This window comes from Strigops habroptila, chromosome 2, assembly GCF_004027225.2.
Source record: "Strigops habroptila isolate Jane chromosome 2, bStrHab1.2.pri, whole genome shotgun sequence".
Taxonomy (NCBI): domain Eukaryota; kingdom Metazoa; phylum Chordata; class Aves; order Psittaciformes; family Psittacidae; genus Strigops; species Strigops habroptila.
In genome coordinates, this window is record NC_044278.2 from 58,917,803 (window position 1) to 58,939,066 (window position 21,264).

General features: G+C 40.1%; 2 protein-coding genes across 2 annotated transcripts in view; both read left to right on the forward strand.

The window, feature by feature from the left end:
- The first annotated feature begins 938 nt into the window (after nucleotides 1-938).
- On the forward strand, nucleotides 939-11,787 carry IL18RAP (interleukin 18 receptor accessory protein). Its single transcript, XM_030476748.1, has 10 exons — nucleotides 939-1,062; nucleotides 2,103-2,367; nucleotides 2,473-2,647; nucleotides 3,450-3,624; nucleotides 5,721-5,789; nucleotides 6,048-6,168; nucleotides 7,892-8,046; nucleotides 8,907-9,044; nucleotides 10,416-10,586; nucleotides 11,237-11,787. The coding sequence occupies exons 1-10, from the start codon at nucleotides 939-941 to the stop codon at nucleotides 11,605-11,607; spliced, it is 1,764 nt and encodes a 587-aa protein (XP_030332608.1). The 3' UTR covers nucleotides 11,608-11,787.
- A 2,283-nt stretch (nucleotides 11,788-14,070) lies between these two features.
- The window catches only part of SLC9A4 (solute carrier family 9 member A4), a 34,080-nt gene continuing 26,886 nt past the window's right edge, over nucleotides 14,071-21,264 (forward strand). The window contains exons 1-2 of the mRNA XM_030476474.1: nucleotides 14,071-14,347; nucleotides 17,476-17,939. Coding sequence (XP_030332334.1) covers nucleotides 14,086-14,347; nucleotides 17,476-17,939 — 726 coding nt within the window. The 5' untranslated portion in view covers nucleotides 14,071-14,085. The remainder of the gene's footprint in view (nucleotides 14,348-17,475; nucleotides 17,940-21,264) is intronic.

The window sequence follows — 21,264 nt, forward strand, 5'->3', positions numbered from 1 at the left end:
CTGGGTGCAGCTGAGTGCTTTGGAGTCCTGCTCCCAAATTCCCTGGGTGTTCCTGGTCTCAGCTAAGAGATAGCATGGCACAGAGCTGATACCTTATGATGGTGTGCGTGTTACCGTATCCAGCAGGTCTCTGCTAGGACCATTCAGGCAGTGCAACACAGCACTGTGGTGCACACACAGGTAAGTCATGGAGGAGAAGAAGGGTTTTTAAGGTTGCACTGCTGACCCTAATGGACATCTTATAGTATACCTGGTTTTGCTGGTAATAAAGCCCAATAGGAGCATGTCTCTTGGGTGAATGAGTTAGAACCAAAGACCTGGTGTCCATACAGTACACGCTTTTAGGGTTTTCCTTCTGCATAGCTCAGCTCCAGTCTCATGGACCCAATGCAAGTTGTAGCTGCAACACATCTTTAGGTTTGGTATTCCCAAAGGAATCCAGCTTATACACTCTGAGCATGTTGGCCTTCAAGATAAAACAGAGTTCCATGGTTTTTGGTGCCGGTTATGCCTGCCTTAGTCTGTTGCTGATAGCTGTCATTAGCTAAAGACTGATTTTTGTTATTTGGTATCTTATCTGTCATCTTAAAGGACAGGTTCTTCTTCTAACAGCAGCAGCTGTTGAAAGGCCTGCATTTCCACTCCAGATGCGGAGCTCTGCATTGCTGTAAACTTGGAAATCCACCTGTAAGCAATTCTATGCAAGGTAGATTTAAAGAGGATGTTGCGTATTCTTGAATATCATCTAGTCTGCATTTGTGTGAAATAATATGAGCAGGAAGAGTGCTGCAACCCCTTTTAAAAAGGCACGATATCTAGAAAATCCTGGCTATAAGTTTTATAGAGCTACATAACAAGATATGTAATTGCCTATCTATGTTACTGGAGTATTATTAAAAAAAAAAAAAAATCTGTCATCCTCTTTTACAGAAAGAAAGATGGTTCTTAAAGAAAATATTTCAGAATATCAACCAAAATTGATAAAGAAAATCATGCTCACTTTGTGCTGGATCCTGGCATTATTTGTCAGTGGGGCAGAAGTTAGAGAGATTAACGTGCTAGGTAAGAGGCTGCTTTGGTGAGGTTTGGGGTTCATGGTGCTTTCTGACAGCTGAGAAAAGTGAATCTGCATTTTGCCATGCCTTCATGACTTTTCCCTGCACCTGTTTATACTCATGTAAGGCAAACAGCTGTTTCTAGCCTTTCTGTAAACTTTTTAAGTGTTGGTAATACAGTTTACTGTAAATAGGATTCAAAAATCAGTTCCCTAATGAAAAGGGCAAATGTAAAGGAGAATTTCTGAGAACCGAATGGAGCAAATGAATTGCTTCTGTGACTCCCCAAAGTCTTCAGCAGCTGGTCCAAGCCCACACAATCTAATTGGAGGAGCTTGATCCAATTCAGTTCAGAGAGAAACCAAAACGGAGTCTGCCAGGTGGGCAGGCGAGGAACTGAAGATTTCATGCCGTCCCTTCTACTGAAGTGAACTCCTGCCATGTTCTCAAGGGTTACCACATCCTGACAGGCTGGAGGGGTTATGCAGCAAAGCCAGTCAGCCTTCAGAGAATTTGGGGGCAGGTGCCCACAGCTTTCAGAATCAAAAAATTTGTTTAATTTTAGAGACAGTAGCTGAAACATAAGAGGGGAAAGATTTGAAAATAGCATGACAATAATGATAGTCAATCTTACTCAAAATAGGGAGTATGGTGAGCAGGCTCTGCTTCTTCAGGCTTATGTTAGTCCCTTCTCCATTAAGACAAGGACAGCTAGAAAAGCTGCATCTGCTTTTCTACAGAGTTGAGGTTTAACAGGTTAGCACTCATGTGAAAATCTTCAGTTCACTAAAAGTCTTCAGCTATTTTCACATTAGGCTTTTTAAAAAGGTCTAAAAACCTCTGGAAACCTTTGAATGAACTTTTGAAATCACTGGCAAATTTCATGTTTAAGGAAATCAATTCTCTATTAGTCCAGCATCTGGTCACATAAAATTATTTAACAAAAAGAAAAGTTGTATTTTTGTAGTGTTCTTAATTATATTTTTAAAACATGATGACTGTATGTTCTTTCATGTGGTACTGATACTTTATTGTCCTGCTTTTCAGGATGTTCCCATGCTGAACCTCAAATATGGTATCGTGCAATTAGTGGTGAGGAATTTGTTTTACAATGTGCTTTACCAGATAGAGATGCTACCCACATTTATAATAACTCACTTCTAGAACAACATAAGGTGAAATGGTTCTGGCAAAAAGACAAAGAGCCACTGAAGGCTATCAAGGAAAGCTCTAATCCTGCTCTCCAAGGGGATGCACTTTGGTTTAAACCAGTAAGGTACAGTGATTCTGGAGTGTTCATCTGTGTGATATGGTACGTAATGGAACAAATGGCTTTTATTTCTATACAAAAAGTAATTGTTCTGTTTTGCTTTATTTTGTGTCTTAAATGTTTAACTTTTCTTCCTGCATCACTCAGGGAAAAAATCCCATGTCTCAAAATTGTTTTGGAGGTTCAAACAAAAAAGGTAGCAAAATGTTCAGCTTATGACACAAACACAGTCTATCTTCTTGCTGGCAATGGGAATTCAATAACTTGTCCTGGGACAAAATGCTACAGCCATGTAAAAAAACCAGAGGTAAAATGGTACAAGGTAAGAATCAGTCTTGAGCATTCAAAAAAGCTCAGTGGTCTAGTTAATGCTCATGTGCCATAGGTTTTTAAACTCTTCTTTGGCAGACAATGCAGCCTGAAAAATTAAACCCAAAAGTAGAATCTTGAATTGCTGTATAGCAAGTTTGTAGGTAAGAGTTTTGAAGAAATTTGCCACATCCAAAATATCATTTAATGAAAGAGAAGCCTAGAAATACTTCCTCTCCAGTGGATTTTTTTCAGGAATTTGAGTTAAGGAAAATTCTTAGTAGTCTTAGAGAGTATGAATACACTAAGTTGAAAAATAGGGGTGCTTTTCAAAAATTACAAGTTTTGATCTTTTAAATAGTGACAGTGTTGTCAATCTCAGACAATTCAAATCCATGATTTATTTCTCATAAAAGAACAGGAAAATCTTTTCAAAAGAATTTGTTTACAAAGGAAAAAAATCCAGTCCATCAAAAAAGTGATCCTTTTTGTTGCTCTTTAGTAATAGTTTAATTTAGATTAGTTTCATGATTTTACATTTTTCTCAGCAATCACAAATTTAAAATACTTTTTTAATGATAATCGCATATTATAGACCAAATTTTTTTTTTTAATATAACTGACAAATGTCCTCAGATTCCTAATAAGCCCTTTTTTGTGATTCAGTGTAATGAGTTTGGCTTAGCTTTACTGCCATGGTAATCCTATCCAAATATCCTAAAATATAATTTAATAACAGCAACAACAACAAAAAAAGGACTTCTAATTCCTTGCTATTAATTTTTTATGGTTTGTTTTTTTTTTCTTTTTTTTAGGATGGTCATCAGATAAAACATAGGAAAACCAGAAAAAGCCTAAAGCTTAAGCATAATGAAATCCGCTTGAATCCAACCTATGACAAAGATGCTGGAATATATGTGTGTGATTATGCTCTATATGACAACACTACCAAGTGGACAATGAGAACAACAGTTACAGTAGAAGTCATCGGTAAGTAATATCATAATTCAGAATAAAATACCTGAAGTCTGTTTTCTCTATGCTTTCCTACCATCTTTATGTCTTTTGTTCAGGCTCTTGTTCTGAAAAATCCATAAACTGAATTTGCTACATGATCATTAAAATACTCTTCCAGGTATTCTGAGGACGTGTTGACTAGAACCTTGAATTATAGAATCATAGAACGGTTTGGGTTGGAAAAGGCCTTAAGATCATCTAGTTCCAACCCCCTGCCATGGGCAGGGGCACCTTCCACTAGACCAGGTTGCTCAAAGCGCCATCCAACCTGGCCTTGAACACTGCCAGGGATGGAGCATTCACAACTTCCTTAGGTAGCCTGTTCCAGTGCCTCACCACTCTCACAGTAAAGAATTTTCTCCTCATATCCAATCTAAATCTCCTCTGTTTAAGTTTGAACCCATTATACTGTGTCCTATCGCTACAGTCCCTGATGAAGAGTCCCTCTCTGGCATCCTTGTAAGCTGTTCAGTAACAACATGTAGCATAAAATGCCATGATTTTCAAGATCTAATTCCACCTTGGATTTCTTGTGGTTCCCAACAGTGTAAACCAAGTCTACAAAAGGATTTAGATCTGTTGATCTGGGAGTAGAATTTATGCAACTCCAACGGGCGCCAATGAATGCTAATCCAGAACTCTGGGTCATTGATATGGCATGGCTTTACATTCTCCTTCAAATCATGGTGACCTCTTCCATAACATTTACTGTCCTCTCCTGCCCTTCGGGTGAAGTGCAGATATTGCCTGAGTGCTGTTGGACAATGTCAACAAGGGAGCATGCTTGAAACTCAGGATCACAAATGAGGGAGACTTTTTAGTTTGCTAAAAGAGAGATGTGGTTGTGCTTTTCTCCAGATACCTGTGTTTGAGTGCTGTAAGACACTCTCATCAGACACTCCAGTCACTCCAGTCAATCACAGGTCCTGGAGGAAGGTATGGCTACATCTGTTCTATATCCTGAGCTGGATGGACCCAGTACAGCCGTTTTTGTATAAGAGCACAGGACCCATTCTCAGCATCCTGGTGGAAAGTGGGCCACTCTGTGGAAGGGAGAACAAGATTTAGGGAGCAAAAGAAAGGTGTCAGGGGAGACAACCTGGTTCTAAGGTCTAGTGAGGACAGTACTCCTCTGAAATAGCTGTTCCCTTTTTTGCAGATGTTTGATGCATTAGGTACTAAGAAGTCATGGAAAAAATATATACATCCCACCAGAACAGGGCCTGGAAAACATGCCTCACCAGATTTTGAGACCTCTGTGTGCTGGATTACAATGCTTTTTCATTCCTTTCTCTGGCTATATTCCTGAAATATTTTCCAAGCAGTCATGGAATAGATCTGCTTTTTTTCTGATCTGACTAAACCTGAGCTAATGCACTGTGCTTCTCAGTTCGTTTCCCTCACTTTACAGCACAATCAGAAAAACACTTGAAAGGTGCCATATACATATATAATCACCCTGAATCTTGCATACATTTCTGTGCTGGGGCTTGGTTTAAAAAAAAAAAAGTGTTATGTGGCACCATTTCCTGCAGGATGGGACTTTCCTAGAATATCAGATCTGTGGGTTTTAGCACCTTCAGGTTGTTTTTCCGGAGGCTGGGTAATTGCTTAGTAGCTTGTATGAACTGTGGGTGCCATTATCTGTGCCCTTTGGCAGCCCTTGTTTTGAAAAAAAAAAAAAAAAAAGAAAAGGTTATATTAATGCAAGTATCTGTGCTGATGAATGACTTTTTGCTCTGTGTGTGTTTGATGGAATGGGGCTTGGCACAGAACTCCTTCAGGGGGTTTTGCAAGGGGAGCCCCTGATTTCTGAGTTCTAAATAACCTTAAGTGCAGGCTACGATGCCTCAGATTAACTGAGAGAGTAGGTCTTTATGTAGCTATATAAGTTTTGTGGTCAAAACTCCCTTATCTGTGCAGTCTCAACAAGTGTAAATCACCCTCTTGAACTTAGGTGTCTAAATTCCACCTAACTTTCAAAAAAGAGAATTCTGTAAGATATGTTCTCTGGTCTTCTGCACTGATGATAGCATTGTAGTTATTAACACTACTCCTGTTAATTGCAGCAAAAAACACTATCCATCCACCCAACTTCTTGTATCCCAATGGTGTGGTGATCCTTGAAGCAGAGCTTGGTGAGTTTTGATTTCCTATCTGAAAGTGAAAAAAAATGTTTAAATGAGGTATTAATAGGTAATGATAGATCTTCGTGAAGCAAAACAGCTTTGCCTTCTAGGAGCATGAGAATTTTATACAAAATGTAGTTTTTTGCTTGGTATATATCTTTGTGGATATTAAAGGAAGCATCATGTGTTATGCAGATCCCAGGCTATTTAGGAGAAAAATATTCTGGTAATCTACATGCATGGTTTTCCTGTCTTAATTTGTTCCAGGAAAGCCACTTGAATTGGAATGCCGTGTGCAGTTTGGGTTTGAAAGATCTTCTCTGATGAGGGTAACATGGAAAAGAAACAACAAAGAAAATATAAACGAGAAATTGAATCAGGAAACAAGGTAAGAAAAATCCCAATAGTCTGATTATTACTAAAGTCAGCAGCTGTAAAAATGCTTCTACAGCAACTTTACTGAATACATTTTACTGAAAAAAGCTCAGAAGGCTCTGTTCTTCAATTTATTAATGTATATGTTCATGAGCATGTGACAGGCACATGCACTTCACTTACTTACAAAAGCACATACTGATGACCGTAAAGTGAAGAACTCAAACTTTCTGTGCAGTCTTAACTCTTCTTCCTAAAGCTTTAGCCTATGGACAGCTTCAGCATGAGTGTCGCTTGGTTGCCTGTACCTGTATCAGCTCTTTTCAAGTATTCCCTCTGTCATACCTTGCCAGCAACTCACACAATCTGTCTTTGGAAGCTGTCTCTGAATGGGGAATAAACCAAATCAGTAAAACAGTACTGTAGACATTGAAAGGGGTTTGGGTGCCCCAGACATTGGGGTGTGTTTATTGAGTCAATCTGAGGGCTGAATTTCAGGATACAATTTCAGGATTCTCCCGTGGCAATAATTAACCAGACCCTGTAGAAAAGCAACATGCAGGTGAAAGATTTTCTGTGGCTTGGGGACAACCCATATAGTCACCATACTTCCCTTTCCTTCCTGTACTTCCCTGTCTCATTCACTTGCGCAGTGTCCAACTTGGGCAAGAAACAGTGGAGATAACACAGGCAAGTGTATGTTTCACTACACAGCCCTGAGTCATCTTTATGGGCAAACTTTTCTGCACACCTGCTGCCACTGCTAAAATCCAGTTCTTAACAGCAGTTATATGGGGAAAAAAATAAGAAATTATGATATCACACACACACATGCACTCACGCATACTCATGAGGTAGATTGGAAATTGGATTTTCCTAACTTTTGAATGTTTAGCTTTGTAATGTTCTTCTTACCAGGTTTTTAGCTTTTTGCATGCATACAATTTCTGTTCAATTTTAAAAATCTAAATGAATAAAATATTCCCAGCAGACTTTCAGTACAGGTTGAATCCTTGCCCATGCTCATGCCTGTGTATCTTTAGTTAGCAGAAGTAGTGCCATGGTAGACTGTCATTTTGCAGTGGCAAGATGTGAGGTGCCTTCAGGACCACCAAAGAGATGCCTGTACTTGTGGTTTTCAAAGAGAAACGCTGAGACACAGAAACCCTGGGTTCTAGAGTGGTTGAAGGCACGCATCTGTTCCATACAACCCTCACTCAACCCCAAAGGGATTCCTCTGTTATCTCTTCATTTCCCATACTTCTGTCCCTTACACCTTATTCTGTTTACCTCTCCTGTCCTTGGGCTTTTTAGCCCTGTGCAAGAGGCTGTGCTGCTCAGTCTTTTTGCCCATCTAGTTCTCTCTTGTGGCTCCTTTTGAAGTTTCATTTCCCTCCATTTCTACCCTGAGAGTTTGGGTTTTTTTACATCTTAGAAAACCACAAATAATCGTACAGAAGTCAAAGGGGGCTATATATTTAAAACTAGGCAAGTGCTTAAGAATTTTGTAGAGTTGATGAATTAAGAATAAACCTTTCAGTCTGCAGACTTTTGATTATTTTCTTTTAATGTAAAAACCAAATGGAAGTTCCAAACCAGAATATCACATCATTGTTAAAAGTTCAAGATGAACGTTAAGAAGTTGCAAGCTCCTCTTTCTTTGTGTTTAAGACATTTGAGGATTGTGTGCATGAGCAGCAAAGGTGTCACGCAAACACATATTTTTCTCTCTTTAGTGTTTATCCAGCAGGTTTAAAGGGGCACACACTTCTTCATGTTGCAAAACTGAAAGAAGTTACTGAAAGGGACCTTGGAAGCAACTTCACGTGCTTTGCTGAGAATTCAGTGGGGAATGCCACAGCTGTGATCCAGCTGAAAAGAAAGCAGAGAGGTAAAACTATAGATGGATGACTATCTTCCCTTGAAGACACATTTTGGTTTACTCACTGCTACAAATTCATTTCCCATTGATACTTTAGGCAACTGCAGAAATTTCTTCAAGCTGGATGGGAGTGATTTGCCAGATGTCTAGAAAGGCACATTATTCTTAGGACTACTCAGAAGGACAGGGCTATCTAGGGACTTACTGCAGGCAAGTGGGCCAAGTGGAATCTGGAGAGTGACTGGGAGGAAGAAGAGAAGAGTAGGATTTCTCAACATTAATACAGTCTACTAAACTGAATCAGGGCAGCTGCTGAAAGCAATAGTATTCCTTGATTTTCATATGATGTTTCTGTTTGTTTTCCCAGTCCTTAGCATGCATGTTTCTGAGAAGTTACCATAACTGATGAATGTGGCAGCCTTTCAAGCAAAGACCAAAACCAGAATCAATGTTGAAATTAAACCACTGAACCATAATTTACAATGGAGATTCATCATTAGAGTGGCACAGGAAGTCTCCAGCAGGGGACTGTGTGCAGCTGTGTGTTCTGATGTGACATTTCCAACTCAAGCAATGACTACTTTCAGCCCTGCTGAGTGTACCAGAGACCATTCTCTATGTGCTTTCTATCACAGATTAGCTTTTCATACCATCAAGGAGATTCTATTCAAAAAAGGTCCCTGATGGTAGACTGAAACTCTGTTAGGGTTTGCACTTAAATGACTTCCTGGCTTCCCTAAGGTTTGCCAGTGGGGTAAGAAAGAAGATTGTGAGATGGTTTGCCCCCATTTTTGGACTGAATTTTTCATCTAGAGTGTCAACATTATTTTGGAAAGCCTGAGTTATGATAGACCCTTTTCTTTCTACAGTGTTTCTCTTACATGTCCTGTGCAGTGTCATTTCTATTCTATTTGCATTACTTCTGTGCACTGCCTTTATTTACCAGCACTGGATTGAAATAGTGCTGATGTACCGAAGTTATCTGGTCCACAATGAAACTACAGGAGGTAAGAAATATTGCATAATGTTACTTTTATTCAGTTTTTCTACTTCCTTTTGCCATGTGGGTTAATCTGGTAGGAATTAACCGTTTAATTAAATTCTCTTACTGACCCTGCTCTCTTTGAGCTGATACAAAGGCTGTTAAAGCTAGCAAGATGCCCAGTGGATTCAGACGGAAAAAAAGCCAGGCAGTGTGGAGGAAGTATCTAACACCAACTGAAATGTCACAGTTAGCCTTTTACAAGATCCCTTATTTAACCATGGAGGATTAGAGTAGGAAGTTGAATTTTGGCAGTCCTTTTTCAGGAGATAATAGAGCCTCTCCAACATTTTAACCTCATTCTCCTGAAGTGTTCAACAGAACCTGTGGACAAGAATCAAATGTCCTTGCAGAATTAAGTGAGGAACTCCAGAGTCTATTGCATTTTTTACTTGAAGCCAAATAAACAAAGAAGAAAAGTAAGATGATGATACAGGGTACCAACTGAGAAGTATACATTTGGGAAATATTCATATTTCCTTTCTAAAAATAATGTTGACCATCTTGACATTTACACCAGAGTGATCAGCTTCTGATATTTCAAATCTTCATAGTAACATCACCCCATCATCTCAGATAAAATGGGTCTCCAACATACGCAGTATGAAAAGGCATCAGAAATGACTGTGCCTACTTCAAAGAACTTAACATATAACTTTCTTACATGAGTTGAAAGAATCTGGTAGTATGTGATGAAGGAAATTTTTCTAAAAATTCTTGAATCTTGATGCAGCTTGAGATAGAGGTGTCTGAGTCTGCTTTTGTGTTTGCATGTGTGTATGTACATTATACGTAAGTGTGAAATAACTGTATCTAGGTATCTATAAATACATCCATAATGAGAGACAATTAACTGCCCTTTTGGAAAGTATTTTTGTGAGCCCTAAGGCAGCCGGAAAAAGTGATTTGGAAAATCACTCAAGATTTCCCCTCTATTTGGTAACAAACTGATTTAAGAACCTCTGGAAAGTCCCCTTAACGCTCACCCCGTATGTCAGCAGGACAAAGAAAGACCTGCCAAGATTTGTGCATTGAAGTTGAAGACACAGTTGGGTTCCATCATGGTAGCCTCTGTCCTTCTCCCTGACTCTCATGCACCATGTGCACACAGCACCATTTGCAATGTGGATGCATGGAGTGTGCAGACCAACTGTGCCTACCCAGTTACCTTTCTGCCTAAGGGGATTGGCCATAAAATGTGTTCTCACCTGTTGGATTATGTCCTACTTAAATATATATAAATGGAAACTGAGCATTAAGAAAGAAGCTGAATGCTTCAGACAAATCTGCTTCAGACAGATTTGCTAATGCATACAGTGTTATTTATTTATTTTAGATGGCAAAGAATTTGATGCATTTGTGTCCTATGCAAAACTAGACTCTTCTGAAAGTAACTCTACTTTAATTAGTGAAGCAAAATTTGCCCTGGAGCTTCTTCCAGATATGCTGGAAACTAAATATGGATACAAGTTATGCATTCTTGAAAGAGATATTCTTCCAGGAGGAGGTAGGTTCCCTGTGTATAGTAAAAAATCTTCAGTTCTTTATAAAATTGTTTTCACTTTCCAAAAAACATTATGCACCAGGTCAGCAAATGGTATATTTTGGTACTGGAATTTCTGCTCAAATCTCGCAATGTTTTGATGTTTATGTCTGGCCCCTGCACCTCAGGCATACTGAGGTGTATGTTTAAGTGTGGTCTCTGGGAGCTACTAGGCTGAGATAAAGCTTCTCATTTAAGAATTTCTTTTCAAGCAGACTCCATTCACTGAAAAGAAGACCACAAATATTTCAGTAATTACTTCCTGAGCTACTTTAGTCAATGCTAGCTGCAGTAATTAGAAAGGCCTCAGTACCTGTCCCTGGGGAGACAAAGACAAGTCCAAGTGCCCCTTGAGACCCTGTTCAAGTAGCAACAGTGTGTTTAGATCTCAGCTGTGACCTCTACCTCCTGAGCAGCAAGTTGTATTCTCCAGGCTGCGCAAGAACAACTGCAGCACCCTCTGACAGCAAACACATTTATAGGGGTTTTGTGATTGCTTAGCATCCCTATTTTTGGATTTCCTTATTTCTGGGTTTTAGCTGTCAATAAAGGAACTGATAAGGTATAAAGTCCATTATAGAATGGAGTAATGATTGTTGTCATTTCTTCTTCAGCATACACAGATGAAGTTGTTACAGCTATTAAACAAAGCAGACGAGCAATAATTATTTTAAGCCCAGCCTATGTCAGTGGGCCAAGCATCTTTGAACTGCAGGCAGCGGTGAACTGTGCCTTGGAAGACAAAAAGATCAAACTGGTATTAATAAAGTTCCAGGCTTTCCAAGAGCCAGAGACTTTGCCTCCAGTAGTGAAGAAAGCTCTTCGGATATTACCAGTCATTACCTGGAAGTCTTCTGTTTCTGCTGCTCCAAACAAGTTCTGGAAATATATGCGTTACCACATGCCAGTGAAAAGTACCAAGATGTTGGGAAATTGGAGCCTAAAGGACTTTTGCCTAAGGTTATTCAGCCTGATATATCAATAGCAGAAATTTCACAGAGGGATGACAGCAGGCTCAGGAATGGTGACGTGACTGTAAAGGGCCTTTTCTACACTGGCTGACCACTGTGGACTGTAACTACAGTCAGCAATAGCTCACTCCAAAACAGTGAGAAGGACTGCAGTGTGATAGTGCTGCAGCCCCACAGTAAAAATATATGGCACTGAACACAACTGTAAATGTAAGCTTTCTTTCATAAATTATTATTTCTGTACTATTTTTATTATATTTGTTATATTTTGCTGTGATGTTGAGGCATACATGTGAACGCTTTGTTCTTTGCACTGTATTTCTTCTAGAATATTTTTATACTTGTTTTCTAGAAAAATATTTAAAAAGGGAACTCTGGAGAAAGTTTGCAGTGTAATTTTTCTGTGCAGTCCAGTGAGACAAATCCAAAGTCTTTAAACAAGTCACCTCCTCCTGTGGGAGCATCAAGGAAGTACCATGGGAGACTGCTACACTGGGTATGCCAAAGGAGTTGAGAAAAGAAGCAGCACTGTGTCAGGGCATCTCCATCATTCCTGCAATGAGAGAAAGCATTCCCACCAGTTGTGAAACATTTCTTACTTGGAGCATATTGCTGATCCTGTCTGGTGCTGGTCACTCATGGGTCCCATTGAATCTGTTAATATCATTGGTGCATTGCAATTGTAAATCAGAGTCCTGGTTGTCACAGCTGGTAGACTTCCAGGGACTTCGAAGTCTTTCCTTTCTAGTCCTCTGGCTGCTAACTCTCCAGGGTTCACATCACTTACTTACTTTCACGGCATCTTGCAGTCTGTAGTTAAGTTAAATGCAGTGGTTAGTGTTAAGAGAAGCTGAGTAGGAGATCCACTGATTTGGTGTTCTGCTGACTTCATTTGGCCTTCAAGTTAAAAAAAATGTTTTTTTATAATGCTAATTGAGTAGCTCATCTGCCAGATTTCTTGTTGGAAGGGGACTTCAAGAAACACTGCTGTTAACAAAACCAGTATACTGAAAAAAAAACCAACCCAACTCTTCTGCAAGCAGGCTGAGCATTATCTACCTAATTTTGTGTTGGGTCCAAAGCCTTCAGCGGAGAGACTGGTGGTGCTGTGGGGCAGAAGTAGAAGATAGTGCCTCATGTAGAAACAGAACATCAAATGGCATCACTGGCTGTATCATGGAAAAGTTTGACACCCGCAATGGGGATTTAGTTCAGATCATTATAAGCTTTTGAAGCAAATTTCCCAGTTGCCACTACTTGTTGCCTTCTGCTTTGCACTACAGAGCATCAGAGGTGAACGCACTGGATCTCTTTCCACTGGAAGTCAAGTGGAACGTATTCTCCACCCATGAAGGGACACTTGGTCTGTGAGACCAGTTGGTCTGAAGGAATCCCCTCCAAAACACATGCAATGTGGATATGGGGTCCTCAGCACTAGTTGTTTTGGGGTACATCTCTGTTCCCACTAGTCTGCCCTGTTTCCCAGCACAACCAAATCAGTGGCAATTTGAGTAATTTGTCAGTAAATTAAATTTACTCACTTATAATGTATGTAATACAGGCTTTAGCAGCTTTTAGTCAAAACTACTATGTTCATACACTTTGTTATCCTAACACTAAACATGATAGTTTTTGTGGAGGAGAGAAGGGGCTGACCTTTTAAAAAAAAATGTTCTATAAGGGTGAATGTTGCATTGGAGGAGGATAACGTGGTTGTCCAGTAAATGCCTTGCTGGCATGAGTAAAACAAATGTCAAATACAAGACAACTCAAGATAGAGTTTTAGACACATGATGTGTCTCAGACCTTCTTCTTTCTGCTGTTATTATCTGCTAAATTATGTCCATGCACTTAAGGGAGAGAAGTTTCTAAACAAGAAGGCAATTTGCGTGTTCCTCCACCAGATGTCCCTACTGTGAGCCCTGCAGAGCCCATTTATTTACACGCCAAGCAGTTCTGTTCCCAGGTGAGACAGGACCAGTGAGCGGTGCCAAGTGTGGTGGTATCTGAGGTGCCAGTTGCACTGGGGAGGCAGGCAGGGAGTGAGGGCAGGAGAGGAAGGTATGGAGTGGGCTCTTCTGCATGCCCAGGGTGCCACCATCTCACCCACCTGATGCTGTTTATTTGTGCTGCCTAAAGTTTTTTTTGGTTTTTTTTTGACAGTGAGAAAAAGAAATCAGAGTGGCTGGATAAATAATATACTTAGAGAGGGCTTTTATTCCTTAACAGAGAGATGCTGTGGCCGAGGTTTATCTAGGTTGAAGGAACCTGCAGAACCGGTATCTTTATACAAACTCCAGGTCGGTCTGTAATACAAGGAACAGGACAGGCACATTAGGGCTTTTAAAACGACATCTAAAAGGCAAATGAAGCAGCCCTGAGGAAGAAGCAGCCGTGGTTATGAGCAGCACGAATCAACAAGCGTGAGCGTTGCATACCTTCACGCACCCACTATGTGCTATATCTGTAATAAAATAGTCGCAGCTGCAGACATGGGCTCTGCCACACTTGCACATGCAAAGCTTTTGAACTGGTTGCTCTTGCTGTCAAGCCTGGTATGCTGTTCTGCTGCTGCTTATGTGGATGAGCCCAACCTGAGCAACAGCTTCTTGCCTCACTATGAACCTCATCAGGGGGGTGCTGTTGGCTCTTCACAAGATACGAGGCTACATGTTTTCACAGTGGACTATGGCTATGTGCAAATTCCCTATGAAGTTACGCTTTGGATCCTCCTTGCCTCTCTTGCAAAAATAGGTAAGTAGAAAATGGGATCTTGGGTCCTCCTACACCAGCAAGATGTTAAAAGCATACCATGTAACCTAGTATCTTCCATGCATTTTTGTAGCTGGGATTGTTTTTAGAGCTTCTGTCCTCAAAAGAACAGGTGTGTTCATTACCATGGCAATGACAAAATTCCACCTCTAAATTCTTCCAGCTTACTTAAGTAAATTTATGACTTCTAACCCTCGTGTCTCTTGGGTTGTCTAGGCTAGTGAGTAGCAACGGAGCTGCCCTACACAGTGCTGTCCATCCCTTTTTCTAGTCTTTAAACATCACAAGTTATGAGAATTTACAACCTGCCACAGCTGTAGAAATCAGTAACGCCAGCTGAGACTAAAAGTGAATTGAATTTGGGGGAGAAAAGTGGGAAGAATTCTTCCACTGTGCAAATAATAGGAAATGTTTCCCTATGAGTCTTTGTTTTACATGTTTGCTCTTTAGACTTTCTCAGAAAGTAATACCAGAAGAGAGAAACTGAGAATCTAAGTGAGTGTAGGTCATTAGAGATGTAGGGTAAGTGCCTTTTCAGTACATACCAGTACATCCAGCTTCTATTAGAACTCCCTGTAGGTATCTGAATGAAGAAAGACAACTCATGGAGAGGTAGGAACTGCAATTAACGTGTCAAAAATGGCTCACCACGTGTCTTGCACATTTTCATAGCGGGGCTCAAATTATTTTGACCATTCAGAATTAAGGCAGCAACATCAAATAAATGAAGAAGATAGTAATAAGGTGAAGAGCTGCACACATGTGATCTCCCTGTCCTTTTGATCTTTCCATGGGATTTTCAAATGTTACTATAGAACAGGCTGGGAGATTGAACTGATGATTTTCTGGAGGTGGCCTGAAAATAAACATTTTTCATGTTATAGTCACACAACAGACAAATATTGCTACCACTGACCATGATTTGCCAGCTTTATAATAGCTGATGATCTCAATCCAATTCCTATAAATGAATTCTTCACTGCTAAAATAAAAATAAAAATTTTCACAAATCAAATTTGCTGTTATAGTGTCAGCAGTGTGTTAGCAGTGAGCATATTGATCAATTTCGTTATTCATCACACATAAAAACACAGGACTTTCCATATGATAATATCCTTGTTTTGAGCAAGAAGTAGATACTTTAGAAGAACTGTGTGGTGCCTCCCAAGCATCCTCCCAGGCAGACCTGTTCCTTAGCCGGGGGTTTTCAAGTAATATTATTTTCATTGAACAGTGTGGAGCTGCTGACTTCAAATCTATTTGGTAGAAAGAGTTAGTCTGAATAATCTGGTTACCTAGGGAAGAAGATTTCCAAACTTAAATTTTTCAGTGTTTTATTCAGGCATTATCTTCTTTCTGGATTTCAAGATTCCAGAGTGGGAAACATTTCCGAGACCTTGAAAGGCAAAACAATCCCCTTATCCCGTAACACTGACAGAAGACTTGAACAAGACTTTTTTAATTAGAGAAGTAGATGAGTAGAGTTAACATACTTTTCTGTAAAAACAAAAAATCTCCTAAATAAATTTTTAAAATAACATAAAAATATTTTTCTTTTTCTTCAGTGTTGAATATAGATAATTGGAGGGTTACCGAAGTGCAGTTACGGCATTAACTTCTAGCTATGGGATGAAGGTTGACCTAGCCTCAGGCATGGAGACACAGCCACTGGATTTATAGATTTCTTAGTCTCCTTCATTCTCATTCTTGTAAATTCTGAATAATTCTTAAATTTCTAGCAAAAAAACTCTTTCATTTGCCGTATGATTACACAGTTCCTGGTACAGTAACTAGATGAGCCATTGCTAGACATTATCTTAGTATTGGTATCAGTATTTGTGTCAGATGGGAAGAATTACATGAATGCAGTTGCACTAGCAGTACATTGAGGTGGGCAGGAGATTCACACCCACAACATTTATATTGGTAAGTATGGCCCTTTTTCTGTAAAACAGCTTGGCTACATCTATGCTTATAAACTAACAAGCACCCTGTCGGGAAGCTGTGTGTGACTGTCTACACCATATCAGTGCTGATGTGCTCCTTCTCAGCTCTGGCTCCTATTGACAAGCCTTCTCCCAGGCAGTGCCCAGGCAGACTGTGGGCTGGGATCTGTTCCCACAGGCAATTTGGATGTGACCACTACTTGCTGGGGTAGGGAATAGAATGTGGCTGTATGGATGAAGCCTGAACCTTTCTGCTTTGAAAATTCTTTGGCCTGATTAATTTGCTAGTGTAGATTCAACCTTTATTCTAGTGAGGGAAAAAAACCAAACCCTTAGGATGCATTATTTTCTCAGATATTTGATTGCTGCTGGTAGTTATTTCAGCCTGGCTGAAATCACTGGTTTTGTTTCAATAAACTAACTCATGGGGTTCTTTACCCTATGTAAAAACAGCAGTTTTCCCAGAAATGCAAGGTTAGTCATCTTGTACAAAGCCTTACATTATTGTGGCTTGACTCCTGCTGCTTTGCATGTGTTATTGTTCATGAGTACTCAGTCCCTCTGTCTGCAGATGACCTGGAGTCCATTTAATGCTTCAGGGGAGTGCTGAAAGTGGAGGGACCTGAGCAGATGATGGCATCTGGGCTGCTCCCTTGAACTTCTCCAGGTTCCTGGTCAGCCCAAACCCAGCAGAAGCTCTGCAGCCAGTGACCCTCCACAGCACTGGGGGGGAAGCTGCCTTGGAACCTGCAGCCAGGAAGAGGGATCTCTTTGAGATGGAGGGACAATACTGTGCCTCAGAGGTCTGGCAGTAGCAGTTTGGCAGCAAGGACTCTTGAAGCATGTTTTCTTTCCAAATTGTGGAGTACAATTTCAAAGAAGCTACTGCATTCTTAGAAGCAGAGCTTAGACTCAGTCACACTTGCTCAGAAATTGAGCTGGGGAGCAGGTAGACAAGAGGTTCATGGCCAAACTCTTCCCCTGCTTTAGAGGTACAAGCCTGGGAATGTTTAATTTTGAAGGGAATGGTACTGCCTGTTTTCACATTTGAAATCTAAAGAGCAAAACCTGGCTGTCTGAAGACAAAGTATTCAAAGGCAGGCAAACATCTGTCTGACATCAGGTTAATTTAAATTGGAATAATACCCTAATGTTTTATTCAAGGTTTCCACCTCTATCACCGATTACCAAGACTCATGCCCGAAAGCTGCATCCTGATTGTCATTGGAGCACTAGTAGGAGCAATCATTTTTGTTTCAGATCACAAATCTCCACCGGTGATGAACTCAAGTATTTACTTCTTGTATCTCCTTCCACCCATTATCCTAGAAGAGGGTTATTTCATGCCAACTCGCCCATTTTTTGAAAACTTTGGGTCCATCCTGTGGTGGTCTTTGCTGGGATCTCTGCTAAACTCATTTGGAATAGGCCTCTCCCTCTATGGAATCTGCCAGATAGAAGCCTTTGGCCTGACTGACCTGGACCTGCTGCAGAACCTGCTCTTTGGCAGCATGATTTCAGCTGTGGATCCTGTAGCAGCCCTGGTAGTTTTTGAAGAAGCCTCCGTTAATGAGCAGCTTTACATGATGATCTTTGGAGAATCATTGTTAAATGATGGCATCACTGTGGTGAGTTTCTTTCTACTCTTTGTCTTCCCTTCTTTGGGCTCTTGTGGCTTGTACGGTTATTTAGCAAAAAACAAGAGCACTTCTAAGGAGATCCTAGATACCTTATTTATGTTATGGATACTCTATTCCATCACACAAAACTAATTTAATGTATGTAAAGATTACATCTTGTATTAACTCTTTCAAAAGCATATTGTGTTAGATCTACTGGGAGAGCGAAGCATTAGACATGTGCATTAGACTTCACATCTTGCTCTTGCATTCACTTAAGTGAATGGATAAGCTAAAGCTAATTTTGCTGGTAAGATCACTGTAAGACCTACGAAAATTCTTGATATTGTGCAATCAAATAAATAGAAAATGGTACTGCTTAAAGACTGAAGGCAGCAGGGGTAGAAATACAGCTGACCTTCCTTGTCACATGCCTTAGAGAGCCCTCTGCAAAAAAACCCAACCAAACCAGATGTGAACAACCTCTGGGTGCTGCACTCCTTCCTCCTGCTTCTCCTAGGAAATTCCCCAGAGACCTTAGACAGGAATTCCAAAAGCCACTAATAACTTTGCTTAGCTCCGTTTCTATCAGTAAAAAATTTATATCTGAAATTCACCTTTCTTGGATGTCTTAAGCATCCAGAAACAGTGCTTCTGCAATAGGAGAGATTTTGTTTGTTGGGGGTTTGTTTGCTTGTTTGGTTAGTTTGGTTTTTTGTATTTTGGGTTTTTTAACAGGAAAAAGTTCTTTTTTACCAAACTCATTTTGCTAATACTTTTCTAAAAGTTTGCTAAAACTTGGAAGAACCTGAAATTCTAGCTGCAAACCACAACTGACAAAATCACTTAGAACACACATGTTTTTCCAGGAAGAAATTTCAAGCAGGAAATTCATTGCACAGAAACCAACAGGACTGCTCATGTGCTGCAAGTTAACTGCAGGTTAAGGAGTTTTGCTAGATAAGATCTTTACAGAATTTTAATCACAGGAATCTAGAATACATAAAAACTATTCAGATGCTGTTATACATGAGGTACAGCACAACTTGGACTTCAAAATCTGTACAGAGTTCACTGCTGAAAGGCTTCATGGCAGAAGCACAGCTTGTGAGCAATGCAAAAAGGAAAAGGAATGAAGTCATTTCTCGCAGCCACAGCCTATTGATCATAAATCCTTCCTCTTGGTGAATCAGACATGTAGGGCTGATGTAGAACTAAGGAATAAATGTTATTTAACTTTACATGCAAACTGCTTGTGTGTTACAATTGTAACAAAACAATTCCAATCCATCTATCACTTACACTCGTCTTTTTGGTTCCTTCACGTGCAAACCTCAAAAAATAATACCTTTTCCTCACAATGGAAAAGCTTGTTTCACCCTTTTTTTGACTGGCTCTCTACATTGCCTTCCTTTTGTTTCCAGCTGATATTTATGATGTAGATCCAAATCATGTTATTTACATGAGCTTTCAGTCAGCATCCTGCCACAGCATAAATGTGTAGTGACAGAAAGCCTTTAGAACAGTGGTATGTAGGCATTCCTCAGCAACACTAGGTAAATTAGCAAAAGAGATGAAAGGGCTGTACACAGGGAGTACAGTTGGCTACACCACTGCGAGTTCCGTTTGCCCCACGTCCCCTCATTTTTTGGGCTCTTCTCACAGCAGCTGTGTTGCAATCAGTTTGTCAGCTCTTGCTGATGCATCCGAGCATCACCCACATCTCATCAATTTTCAGGACATTGAGATCTTTAGAATCTCTACCTAGCTTCATTTTTGAGAAGACTAAAGTAATTGTCACCTGCATGGAGCCCAATAGGTGTATTTCTCCTCTCTGATACCCCACTTGGTTTTTTTAAAGGCTTTAAAACTGTGTATCTCAGGTGTCTCAGTTCCTCCCTGTTTCTCTCTTAACAGTTTCCTTTGAGTTAACTGTATGTGTCTAAAAAGATAATATCACCAAGATATACTAAGCATACATTTTTTTTTTCATTGTTTAAATACAAATATCCCCTGGTTCTCTCCAGTCTGCTTATCAGCTTGAATATATTTTTTTTTTCCCCCACCAGGAAAAACTGGTGCGAATTTTCTGAACTTGTGTATTATTTGAGGCAACAGTAGCTCTTTCTCCTATATTTAGTTCAATATCCTGGTATAAAAAATTTTCAAAATTACAGACTGTGGCATGAGAATGATGACTTAGGAGTTGCGCATTTGACTTAAGGGACTGGAGAAAAAAGTGGATAACTTACCTTTTCCATCCATTTGTACCTTTTCCTATTCTCCTCAGTAGGGCCATGTCTGTGGATGGAACAAAAAGGCTCTAGGTCCTGTTAAATTCCTCTTTTCCCAGTTGCTTCTGAGTGGACTTTTAGCATCAGAAAAGTGCAGACAGCAACAGGACTGGTCTTAGCATGTATCATACACTAGTGGAATTTCAAAGCCCTGTTTAAAACGGTGACATTGGTAAATCCAATGCAGATTTCATTCAAACCTGAGTACAGGTGGAGAATGTGATTTTGCTGGGAAGTGTTTCAGGCATTTGAAGCTCTGCTCCCACACATACACAGACCGTTTCTGTCTCAACAGGAGCTGAGCACCTGTGTGCATCAGGAAACGGACTATTTCCCCTTACTACTTCATCTCTGAGGCCTGATTTTAGAAACACTGAGAACACCTACGCATCATGCTGTAGTCAAAATGAAGTGACAGTGACTATTTTCTCTAATGGTGCCCTCTCTTCTTTGTATGTAGTAGCAGAGCAGTTAAGGAAACTTACTGCATGATAGAGGTGAAAGTAAAATTAATTTCTTTATTTGAGGAGATTTGACTTTACTCTCGATGTTTCTGAGGAAGGCTTTGACAACTGGGATGTATGGGTGCTAGGAAGGAGGATGGAGGTATTTTCTGTGTTTAGAGTAAAATTAAATACATGTGGTCAGGAAGAGTTATCAGGATGGAAAGAAAGAGTTATCAAGTCTGCCTGTGTTGGTGGTTAAGGCAGCCACTTTAAAATCTTTTTTGCAGAGCTTCTGATGTGGATGGTATGTGCAATGTATGTATCATATAGGCAGCTGTAGCAGGGACCTGTCTCCATGGAGGTTCCCCTGTGGACGACGGTGTCATGCTCTCTCTTCCTCCCCCGGCTCGAACAGCCACCCAGTGGTACACCACTACATGGTAATGTCCCCTCCAAAAAACCCAAAACATGACATTCTCAGAGTTGTTAAAAAAGGCCAGCTATCAATACATTCCTTCTTACAAAGGATGCCTTACAAAGACATCCTAAGCTGATTCAGGCTTTCCTACCATGTAAAAAATTATAGTACTCAAT

What these genes read in the sequence shown, in the direction of transcription:
- IL18RAP (XM_030476748.1), top strand. Translation starts at nt 939, where the DNA reads ATGGTTCTTAAAGAAAATATTTCAGAATATCAACCAAAATTGATAAAG. An exon ending in TAGAGAGATTAACGTGCTAG is followed by an intron (nt 1,063 to 2,102) that starts GTAAGAGGCTGC and finishes CCTGCTTTTCAG; the next exon opens with GATGTTCCCATGCTGAACCT. An exon ending in AAATTGAATCAGGAAACAAG is followed by an intron (nt 6,169 to 7,891) that starts GTAAGAAAAATC and finishes TTCTCTCTTTAG; the next exon opens with TGTTTATCCAGCAGGTTTAA.